The sequence below is a fragment of the Monodelphis domestica genome, chromosome 3 (assembly GCF_027887165.1).
Source record: "Monodelphis domestica isolate mMonDom1 chromosome 3, mMonDom1.pri, whole genome shotgun sequence".
Lineage (NCBI taxonomy): Eukaryota > Metazoa > Chordata > Mammalia > Didelphimorphia > Didelphidae > Monodelphis > Monodelphis domestica.
Genome location: NC_077229.1, coordinates 272,952,652 through 272,964,944, shown reverse-complemented (window position 1 = coordinate 272,964,944; position 12,293 = coordinate 272,952,652). Strand labels below are relative to the sequence as shown.

At 34.0% G+C, this 12,293-nt stretch overlaps 1 protein-coding gene across 1 annotated transcript in view; it reads right to left on the bottom strand.

The window, feature by feature from the left end:
• Nucleotides 1–3,814: 3,814 nt before the first annotated feature.
• The window catches only part of MIB1 (MIB E3 ubiquitin protein ligase 1), a 169,010-nt gene continuing 160,531 nt past the window's right edge, over nucleotides 3,815–12,293 (bottom strand). The window contains exon 21 of the mRNA XM_001363175.4: nucleotides 3,815–10,768. Coding sequence (XP_001363212.1) covers nucleotides 10,628–10,768 — 141 coding nt within the window. The 3' untranslated portion in view covers nucleotides 3,815–10,627. The remainder of the gene's footprint in view (nucleotides 10,769–12,293) is intronic.

The window sequence follows — 12,293 nt, the reverse complement described above, 5'->3', positions numbered from 1 at the left end:
AACTATAATGAATATAGAAATAAGAAGTTTAGAAACCAGAATTATAGAAATAGAAATTGGGAAAATAATGACAATGCTCCAAATGAAGAAAATGATAATACCCAACAACAAAATATAAGAAATGGAACTCGTCCAAAACCTCAGAGAGGTGCCCTTCAGGAGGGTGCCCAAGGAACTTCCCAATATAATGAAGATGATTCTTCTTAGATTGTATTGATTTTGTTGATGTTAATTAACATTTTTCAGTTTTTTCTCCTCTCCAAATAGTAGGAAAGAATGAACAAAGAACTTAAGACTATGATTGGCAAATTATGCACTGAGACCCATTTAAAATGGCCTGAAATTCTCCCTCTGGCCCTATTTTATCTTAGAAGCAGGCCTAGAGGAGACTTACATATTTCACCATTTGAGATGCTTTTTGGACATCCGCCTATACAGGCTAAGCCTTTCTCCCCGGCTTATATATCGCTATTAGGGGGAGATATTACTATTGCTTCCTATATACAGGAGTTACAGCACAAACTACGTGAACTTCATGAATCCAGAGCTGCACTACAAGCTGGACCATTAGACTTTTCTCTGCATGACCTGAACCCAGGAGATAAAGTTTATATCAAGAATTTCAAGCGAACTGGAGCAACTCAACCTTCATGGGAAGGACCATTCCAAATATTATTAACTACTCCAACATCTATAAAGATTGGAGAAAGAGACTCTTGGATTCATTGCTCACATGTGAAGAAAGCATCTTCTGCTGAGAATGATTGACTGTATCCTATCATATGAATTGTGACCCTATCTTATCATATGAATTGGAGATAATAATCCATAGACAAATGGATGCTGTTTTTTCAAGAATATATTGAATTACTGATTTTTTTCTTATTTTTTCTTTTATTTTTTGATCAGAATATTTTATTTTTTTCTCATTTTTTGTACTGAAGGTACACATAATATTATTTTTTTTCCTGCAGTAATACAAGTTAATATATATACTCTTGGTATAATATCAATATATGCCTAAAAGCTTTAAACTATGGGAATCTGCCATTTATTGATAAAATATTATAGGACTGTGATTAATGTTTGTGTCTGATTCCAGGAAAAGGGATAAAAACAAGGAGCACAGACTAAACCTGAATAGTGCCAATAGAGCACACAAGAAATATTAAAATGAGACTCGAGGTTGCGACGCTTAACTTATGTTTAAGTCGTAGGACTTCCTTGAATCTACACTCTTTGTGAAGTACTCAAACAAGTACAAAGCTTGACTATCATGCTGGCTCCCTATATCCCTGAAAAAAAAATCAGACGAGGGAATGACATTTCCCCATCAAAATAGAATTCTAATTCTTTTCTTCTTATATTATGGCAACTTCCTATAGTCTTGGCTACAAATGGCTAAGTGAAATATTACTGCATTCTGTCCTACATACTTGTGGGATAGAAATTACTTTAAACTGGACCTATACAAGGCCTATTTTGAATTTTTCTTATGTTTTTGATTATTTTTCTATTCTTTTGATAATTGACACATACACCCCCATAACTGAACATTGCATTCTGAGCTAAACTTGATATATTTTTTAATACTTACTTCAGGGGAGATTGTATTTTAATTTAAAATCTAAGAATTTTATTTTTGAATTTTTTTTGTTTGAGATTGTATTTTTATAAAAATCCAAGAATTTTGAATTTTGTTTAAGATTTTACTGTTATAAAAAAAATCAAAGATTTTGATTCTGTTCGAGAAAAGATCTTCAAGAAAGAAGCTTGAAATTTTTATATCCAGAGAATGAACTGTTGCAGAAAGATGCCGAAAACCTATAGTTCATTAAGAAGATCAAGAATGAACTTTGGATATGCTTTTATTGGACTGAACTTTTGATTGAACATTTATTGTAATCGTACACATTTATGCCAAAAGGGACTGCCCCTAATTTGGCTTTCTGTCAATGCGCCTAGCAAAACATTGGTTTTCCTTTCTTTTCTTTTCTATTTCCTCTCTCACTATTCTAATTTCTTAGAAAATTGAATATTGTGTATATCTATAGTTAGAAGTGCATTTAGAACTACAAAATGATTATGTTAAATGATCAATGTGGAGACTAGTCTCCCAATGATCATCAGGGGGGATTGTAAACCTTAAAATTTCTTAGACTTATAAATGTTGGAAATTTCACCATTGGGAAATTTCATACTTGAAAAATTTCCTACTGATAGTCTACTGGAATGTGAACCCCCCCTTGGCATGGGAGGATCCTTCTCCTCCCTACTTAAGATTACTTTAGGACAGAAACCTTTTGCTGAATAATGGAAAGGGCTTTGACCTATGCTTAAGCATAGAACAGGAAGTTCTTTGAGTCATGATTGATTTTAGAATTGAAACAATAGAGATACTTGGAATGACAGAACCAGGTCTTGGAAAATACAATTTCCACCCTATTTAGAGTAACAGGATTTAGGAAGGGCTGCAGCAAAGGATGAAGATTTAATTATTTGAGAATATGACCTTCAACAGACATGTGCAAAGCCACAGACCTCTGGGCGGTCCTGGGTTAAACTAGAACCACCATTGGCACAGGGGAGATATCGACAGTGATTGGTAGATGTGAGAACTGAGGGGAGGGAACTTAGATGGTTCCCTGAGATAGTGGGGTCTGGGGAGAGGAGGAGGAGGTTTTGCTCTGAGCGAGGTGGCTCTGAAGGAGTTCGAGAGGTTTTGCTCTGAGAAGCTGGCTCTGAAGGAAGCTGGAGGTGGAGGCCCCTGAGACTGTTTCTCCATTTTGGTCACGTGAGTGATAGGGACTGATCTCTTTTCTTTGCCTCAGCTATCTAAGGGCTTGGGCCTTTTGGCCCAGTCTAAACAGAGGGGGTCTTTAAGCCCTATTCCCTTCTCTCTCTCTCTCTCTCTCTCTGTCTCTCTCTCTCTCTCTCTCATACCTTTCTTCCTCCTGTTTATAATTAAACTCCATAAAAGGTTGACTGCTGACTTGAGTTTTCATTAAAGAATTACATAGCTGAATTCCTTGGCGACCTTAAATATATATCAGTCTTTTAAAGTGATTTCCATGTCACATCATCCAGACCAAATGCTAGATCTTGAACTAATGATTATTAAGAATTCTTTAATTAAGCAATTTAAATAGCTGTTTTATTGTTGTTGTTAAGGCAATTTCTTTCTAATCTATCCTAAAAAATTCATCCTCAAATATCCATGATTAATTTGTTATATTAGAGATAGTTCCCACCTCACAATGACATTAGGGATAGATATCTTCAGTTAGTTTTACTAAATAGAATAGTCCAATGGAATTGTTCTATGATGTAGCTACAAAATGAATTTGAAAAATATCAAAATAGTTTACTGCTTTACAATGACTATTTTCTAAAAGTAAACCTATGCCCATTTTTGAGTTATAATACACTTTTAAAGAACACAAATTATTTAAATTGAGACCAGTTGACTGAAACCTAAGGTAATCTGTTTTTTGACTGAAATCAAATCAACTTTACGCATTCACCTCTTATAATAATCCTAACTGGGAGGGGGCTAGTTATGATGAAAGAATATCCTTTGGTTCTTTTCACAGTACAGTTTTGGATACAAACAACATTCTTTTGGATGTTGACTTCTACAAAGTAATAAGGAATTTTTTTTCCCCTCAAAGCCAACAAATGGTAATAATAGCTTCTTGCTTTCTTTATTGATACAGATTTCCATCACAAGTGAAGTATGAAAGAAATGAACATACCAAATGCCTAAAGCATTAAGCCCTTATGCATATGCTTTTTAAAAGAATATTTTTCAAGATTAAGACATTATATAATAAAACTTTATTAATAGGAAGATATTAGCATTTAATTTCAAAAGCTTAGGACTCGCTAAGCATTTCTTAAAAACTGAAGACTAATAAGCAAAGTCATCTGTAGTACAGAAATTAAGCTATATTCACACAAAAGACTTCAAATTCCATCAAATGGTATAAACCTAACAACTGTAGGGAGATGAAAACAAAATATTGCAATGAGCCACTGAAACTTGTCTTCTACTATTGAATATATTAGACTGATGACACTAGCATATTAAACTTGGACAAAAGAAAAGCATGTGAACTGACAAATTAGGATTATCATTAAGAAACTCCATGCAGATGCTTTTTTTATTGTTAATGCTAGGATACAAGGGGGGGGGGGGACCTCACTGTTAACATACTGAATCCTCCTTTCAAATCAACTAGGCATAATTATGTAAAAAAGCAAATCCTCTCCCCAGATACTTTATACATGTAACTTAGTATGAATATAAACACAGAATTATTCTGTCTACTAGTATAGTTGTCATGGACATGAATGATCAGTTCTTAAAAAATAATCTTCAAATTTAAATCTACAAAACTTCCTTTACAGAATTACCAATGACACACATGTTTATACATACTGACAGACAGGCACACTGTAATGGTCTAATGGTAGTTGCCAAGTCAATAATTCTTTCAAGGCACTAAACAATGATGTGGATGGAGTTTTCTAAAAATGTAACAAACACATAGGAATTTTGCTTAAACTGTTAAAAAGCCCTGAGTCAGAACTTTTAATTACTGCAGTTATAAGTTTAAAAGGAAATAACATGTGGGGAGGGAAGAAAACATGGAAATGAACAAAAAATTTTTTTGGTTTTGGAGGAAAGTAAATCAAACAGCCTATAAAATGGATGAGAACAGTACATGTAAAACTTGGCAATTTTATTATTATACATTTAAAGATCAAATTGAACAGTTTGTAATTAATTTAGGAACCAAACATAGATGTCCAAATAAAACCCCCAAGCTGGGGGGGGGAGGGGAATGGGGGCGCACCGCCGCAGGGGGATGTTTGTTTTAAAAAAAAAAACAAATGCCACTAACAAAACCCTCTAATTCCAGACTTCCCCTTTCCTTTGACCCTGAAGACTAGAATTGTGGCAAAATGTAACACTTTGACAGAAAGGAGGTAGAAAGTTTCAAGGAGTCTTAAGCTATGAAACATTAACTGATCAACACTAATTGTCTGTGTTTCTACCATTCACCAGCAATTATTAATGAGAAGATTGAAACAATCTAAACATTTTTCTTATACCAAACAACCATCAAATCAGCTTTAAAAAGCTTCCTCAAACTTTGTTTAAACTATTCACAAAATAATTTCATTTTTGGAGGCAAACAGGGTTAAAGTGATTTGCTCAGGGTCATACCACTAGTGCCTAAAGCCAGATTTGATATCAGGTCTTCCTGATTGCAGGCCTAGCATTCTATCCCCTGTGCCACCTAGCTGTCCCAAAATATCATTTTAATACTGCTATAATTTTGTTTGCTTGAGTAAAAATCCACCTTCATAAAATTATCAAACAAAATCAGTGAGTATTCTTATTATAACATATGAGTAAAGTCAAATTAGGTTCTTCTGTTTTAGCAAAAATAAATTCACAAATAGATTTTAAAGTTTATTTACATTTTTGCTTCAAGTTGTGTATTTGTGAAAATGTTATAAACCTTGGCTCAAATTCAGAGCTTGTTTATAGCTTTTTTTTGGTAGCTAAAAAAAGGAGGGGGGGGGGACACAATTATATTCCAATGAATAGAATTTTTAAACTTCCCCCAAAATGACTATCAAATGCGCAATTAATAGTGAAGGGAAGGAACCTATGGCATATTATTTTTAATGATTGCCTAGTGGAGTGCCAAAAATATTTTGTGAGAACTATGCTTACCAATAATTTCGTCTCTTGGTTAAATTGTTAAGAAATATACACAAGCACGTTACTATTGATAGAATTTAGATATTTCTTGAATTATAGAGACACATAAGGAAAAAGATTAACTTCCCAGGACTTCTTATCAAAAACTTTAATTACTTTATGAGAGAGGGGTTAAATGCTTTCCCTTTTGGAGCAAATGAAAAACCATTTTAAACTTATAATTTACAAAGCAATTGCTGAATATAATGAAATATGATTTTAAAAAACTGGTTTTATTAACTGAAATGGCTTTTTTGGTATTAAATATTTCCCACAGGCTGCCTTCGTGAGACTTTGATAATCCCTTTGTTCCTCTTTGTTCAGAGGTCAATCATCCTGCTCCCAGTCCCGTTCATATATTTGCCACCATCTTCACTGCCATGTCCTCTTCTCTGAAATCCCACAACTTCTTTACACTAAGCTTAAGTAAGACCCTATGAGAAGGAAGCACAAACATGACTAAACAAGGCAAGAGTAATTTGGCAGCATTCACGATCTAAATGGCACAGGTACACTGTATGCACATATGGCAAAGTTAACTTCTTAAGCTACCTAGATACTGTGCTTTGATACAGATATAATGAGTTGTACAAAAGTTAAGTAACATAGATTTAAATGTTAAAAATGGTCTTGCAAACCAAATCACTTAAAAAAACTTAGGAAAGTTGGACTTTGATGAACACTTCCACAAGTTGTCAATTTGTAGTGTTTCACCTTTAGCATTTCCTTAATTCAGCTTTTAATGCTGCATCACCTATTATGTCAGTGAAACTAATTAATTGGTTACAACTAGTATTATCCTAACAGCATTTTTATTCACGCTACTTTTCATCTTGGGCATGAAGATTTTATAAGATATGTAGATGGTGCATAGCAATAGGAAAAAGTACATTAAAATGATTGTTTTAAAGAATAGCACCTTCAGTAAGTTTTCAATTTAAACTTACTAGTATTATTCCAAGAATTGGCAGTGTTATAACAGAAAACTCCAGTTATGATATAGATCAGTAAAAAAGAGACAAACAAGAAACCTATCATATTTTCTGACATCCAAGTAACAAGGATCATGTGTTCTCCAAATTTTCTATCCTTCCCAGTGTTCTGAATACCATAGGTGCTTAATGTTGGTTGAATTATACTGGCTTTTTTTCCCTTATAAAGCTAATTTTAACATCTACTTCTAAGAAAGTATTCAATATAGAATGCCAAATCAAATTGTGATAGTGGTTATTATTAAAACAGAATGTGACAGTATTAAAATTCAGACAACCCTGATATATCAGGAATTAATATTTGATCTAACACTGGACTTTGAAAGCCTGGTGGTTAACATAAGGTCTTACAGAGTAATGTAAGGTTGTGGTAGTTAATAACTTATTATATGGTAGTAAGGGCTAACAATGAAACAAAAAGAGTACATACAGCTGGCTAAATATACATAAGGAGTAATTTATAAAATAAGACATGTAAAAGTATGACAAGTTACTTGTCGCCTCCATTCTTCCCTCAAACAAAAACCCAATACACACAAAACAATAAAAGGTAGGTACTAATGCACTGGACAGAACAACAAATGGGATTGCTGAGAAGGATGCCAGCAGAGGAAACTGGATGCATGAATGAAAGATAGTGCCTATAGAATTTTTCAAGGCCTCAAGTGCAGGAAATAGCACTGACTAAAGTTACATTCATGTATCTGAGATTTGTCTTCCTTAGCTTAATTAGTAGAAAAATAAAAGGAAAAGAGCTTAAAATAAAAAATTAATTTAGTAGCTGTTTCATAACTAATTAGTGTTTGGAGATTCAAAGTTCAAACTGAAGTCATCAAAAGTGTTGGTCATTTAACTCAGTGCAATATGATACTGAATAAATATTACTTGATTATGTAAAAGAAATTAAGAATTAAGGAAATGGCAATGGCAAAACAATATCTAAGTGGTCCTGGTTCTTTTCTAAAACAAGAGCCTTCTAGAGATCTGATCAACTAGTAGTTCAATACATAATTGAAAACAATCCTTGGAGACAACAGGATAAAGAGAGATGGTAATGGGATGAGATCTAACTTATTCAGAAACTACTGCTAGGAGGTGCAAAACAGAAGTTGAAGTTCAAAAAGCTGAAGAACGTGTTCAATTCTGCTCTTCATCATCATCTCTCACAAAACCAGAATTAAAGAGATTACCATCTATTCACAAAATTATCTTCAGAAATATAATAACTAATATAAATCCACAAATCCATTGACAATAACTATCAATTATAAACTTTGGGATAGGAGCTTAGAAATGTTGTATTTTAAAACCATAAACCAAAGTATTCAGAACAGTAGGAAAGGGCAAAAAGTCTTCTTCACAGTGAATTCTAGAACTCAAGATTCAGGGAAAAAAGAAAATGTTTTGTTGAATAAAATTATCATTTTCAGAACAAAAAGTATTACTGTAGTTCTCAGATTAGCCAAAATGAGTCACCTTAATCAGTCAACGCAATACTTAGCTATGTGGAAATAGTATTTGGTAGAATCGAAGTTTCTTAACTTTTAGTGACCCCTTTTACTATTTAATGAAACATACAAACCCTTTTCTCAGAACAATAATGTTTTTAAATATATAAAATAAAATACACAGGATTTACATGGGAACCAATTGAAATAAAGAAGTTGGTTTTTGTTTTTTTTTAATCAATGTTCACAGACCTTCTGAAATCTACCAATGGACACCTTTGGCATCCTTGAGCTCCAGTTAAGAGAAAGACATCTCATAACAGGGCAGAAAAAAAGAAATGCTGACTATATTCTGTACAAGAAACTAAACAAACAGTTCATTGCCCTCCTCTTTATATTTTGAGGCTAGAAACTCTGCACTTTCTAATTAGTAGGAAATGGTAGGAAAACTTGAACAAAAATCACCAACAGAACTGTAAAAAAAAAAAATAATAATAATTAAAACCTGCAAGAAGTAGCCTAAAGAGTGAATGTGTGTGTGTGTGTACTTTAGATAAAAAGGACATGTATACACACACACACACACACACACACACACACACACACACACACACAAATACATACACTCACACACACATATATATATGTAAAGAGGTTAGGTGATGAAGTCAGCAAATTGTCGCTCTAAACTACTGACAATGCACACCTGTACATCAACAAAAAGTATAAATACACTTGATATTTCTTTTTGATAAGCTAGTATGCTTCTCTGTTCATTTAAAGACTAAAAAATCTTTAAATAGCCAATGATAGTGTAAAAGCAAGTAAAGTCACCAAAAATTGTTTTTCTTATCTTTGTACTGACCACCAGAGCCACGTCTTCCATAAAAGATGAAAAATCTATTTTTACTGCTCTTAAACATTCTTTGGAGAGCACTGGCTGCAATGATTGAAATAGTTATTTGTAAGTACAAAGACTTTAAGTTCATAAAGCTATACCAATAACTTGGGGAGACAATTTTAAAATCACAAAAGACCTATGAAGATAGAATTAGCAACACTATCAAAAGTAATGGATCTGATCCTGCAAGAAGAAAGAGAAAACTGCTGCCTTCTGGAAGGTACATCATTGTCCAAGTGCGCTGTTAAAGTTAATTTACTAAGAGACAACTCAATGGCCTGGGAAAGGAGCGTTACTCTTCTTAATGGTCAGATCAAGCTAAATATTGGCAATTCTGCAACTGCTATTGGAGTATTGGAGTGATTATGCCATATTTTCTCATCACTTTTCTATAAGGCTTAATAATAACAGTATACTAAGTCATATAGGAAGGGTAGTGTCTTTTAATAATGGCCAGAAGTTATATATATATATATATATAAAATTCTGTTTTGCAGAACTGTGGGGAAATGATCTTTTTTTTTTACATTTCCCAGGGGGTTGCCCAATCTTATTTTTTCTTTAAGAATATTAATTACTTTAAGTTAATTGACAATGAAATTAAGTGACTGATTTTTTTCTTTTATAACTTAGGAAATAAGCTGTTAATATGAAGCATTTTCCTTTCTCTATTCCATACTCTTGTTACTTTAAAAAAATTGGAAAAAATAATTAGAAATTAAAGCAAAAATATATGTTTTTAGAACACAGGTCATGTGATCTTAGATCTAGAGCTGGAATTTTACAAATAAATTAACTAAAGCCCAGAGAGGTAAAAGAATTTGCCCAGTGTCAACAGGCAGTACGTGGCAAAGTCTAATTCAAACTTGTGATTCCAAAGTTCAGCAATCTTTTACTGTACCACACCACTACCTTCCTCAAAATATTTCTCAAACTTAGGATTTTATACAGGGTGTCCCAAAGTCTTAGTCATAGGTCTACTGACGTCTCAAACGGCACTAAGACTTTTGGAACACTCTTTATTCTTAATATGAATGACATAAAGATTTGACTTGCCTGCTTAACTTGGCACCAAATGACATTTTAAAAAGGTGTTAATTTCTTAAAATCTATGTTACGCTTAGTGTGGAAAAATGCAAATATTAATGCTAAGGATAAGAGAAAGCACAAAAAAGTGTATCACCTAAGGGCTGATTAAACTGAAAAGAAAATTTAATGGAAATAGTAAAGTATAAGGAATTAAATGTATTTGTAAATCTGTCCCATTACAACCATACTCTGCAAGGCTGGAGTAAAAAACTTTAAAAAAATTAACTGTGGGTTACATGGATTTGATCCAAATTTTAAAATGACTGTCCAAATACTGTTTTGTGGTTTGTTTGGTTTGGTGCATTCAAAGTAATCATAATGCAATACATATACTATGGTATTATACAGTATTTCACTAGAACTGCCTTATCAAATGCATTTAAATTTTGTTTAGCTAACAAAACACACTGCTATTTCTTATTTAATACAAAAGGATCCTTCGTTCAATGGCTTTGCGGCAAATAGGGCATTCACTCATTCGGTCTCCACAAAGTTGACATGTTCCGTGGCCACAGAGGAATATCATATTCTTCAGACGATCCAAACATACAGGACACATCGTCTGCAATAATAAAATGTAAGAGCACAAATAATATAATTACTGAAGAAACATGAAAGTGAAAATTCTCACACCTCTGTAATATCACTAGTTTTCCTATACTCTTTTTTTTTTTAAACCCTTACCTTCCGTCTTGGAGTCAATACTGTGTATTGGCTCCAAGGCAGAAGAGTGGTATGGGCTAGGCAATGGGGGTCAAGTGACTTGCCCAGGGTCACACAGCTGGGAAGTGGCTGAAGCCAGATTTGAACCTAGGACCTCCCGTCTCTAGGACTGGTTCTCAATCTCAATCTCAATGCTACCCAGCTGCCCCCTATACTCTCTTTCTTGAGAATTTGTTATAGTAGCATTTTCTTAACATGACAAGAAATTTAATTTTTTCTTTTCTTTCTTCCCTATATGTGTTAAGTATTTACGGATGTTTCACAATTTTAATTTCTGGAAAAAACATCTATGTACCTTTACTATTATGTTAAAACAGAAATCATCAAGATGAGAAATGTTATATTTTAAAAGATGACTCAGTATGGTCATTTTCTTTGATCTTGCTGTTAGCTGCCAATGGACCTCCAATCTCTTGGCCCCTCAAATACACTCCCAGGCCATCTCCCTTACACTAGCTACTCTATTCTTTTCTTCCCCCATCTTGGCCTCTTGGTGAACCAATGAAACTCTATGCTGTTCTCATCTCTTGAATCTTTAGGACCATTAGTAAACTAATCTCATGCTGCCAGGCCTCAGCCTTGGTTCATTCCCACCATCTGCTGCCTTTGCACCTATACACATGCTTCTTACTGATTGAAGTGGGAGCAAAATCACACAGATATTCTGATTGGGCCCACTATGAATTTATGTTACACAACTTCAACTGGACCGTCACCGCTGCTAGGCAATCTACCATACACTTCCAAACCTTTTCATCTCTCTTCAAATCTCCCGTGGCTCTTCTCTTCCTTCTCACCCTCTCAGTTGAGAACCTAGCTTCCTAACTTACAGTTAAAATTGAGGCTATTTGACTTGAGTTCCCCCTTCTCATATCACTCAATTGCCTTCCACCATTATCTCCTCTTCCTTCACTGGTATCTCACAATGAGGTGGTCTTACTCCTTACCAAGGTTAATCCTTCTATTTACACAAGTGATCCTATACCTTCCCTTCTCCTCCAACAGATTGCCCCTTCTGTCATACTTATTCTATCATTTATTTTTACTTTTTCTTTGCCTACTGGTTCTTTTCCACTGTCTACAAATATGCTCATGTTTCCCCAATCCTGGGGGGAAAAACATACATATGGAACTTTCCATCCTTTTTAACTATTATCCTAAATCTCTTTTCCTCCAAAAGGCCATCTACAATAGATGCCTCCACATTCTCTCTTCTCACTCTTCTAAAGCCCCTATGATATAGCTTCTAACCTAATCAGTGCACCAAAACAGTTCTTTCCAAAACTACCAATGATCATTTAGTTGTCAAATCCAACAGCCTTTTCTCAATCCTCATTCTCCTTGAACTTTCTGCAGTCTTTGAC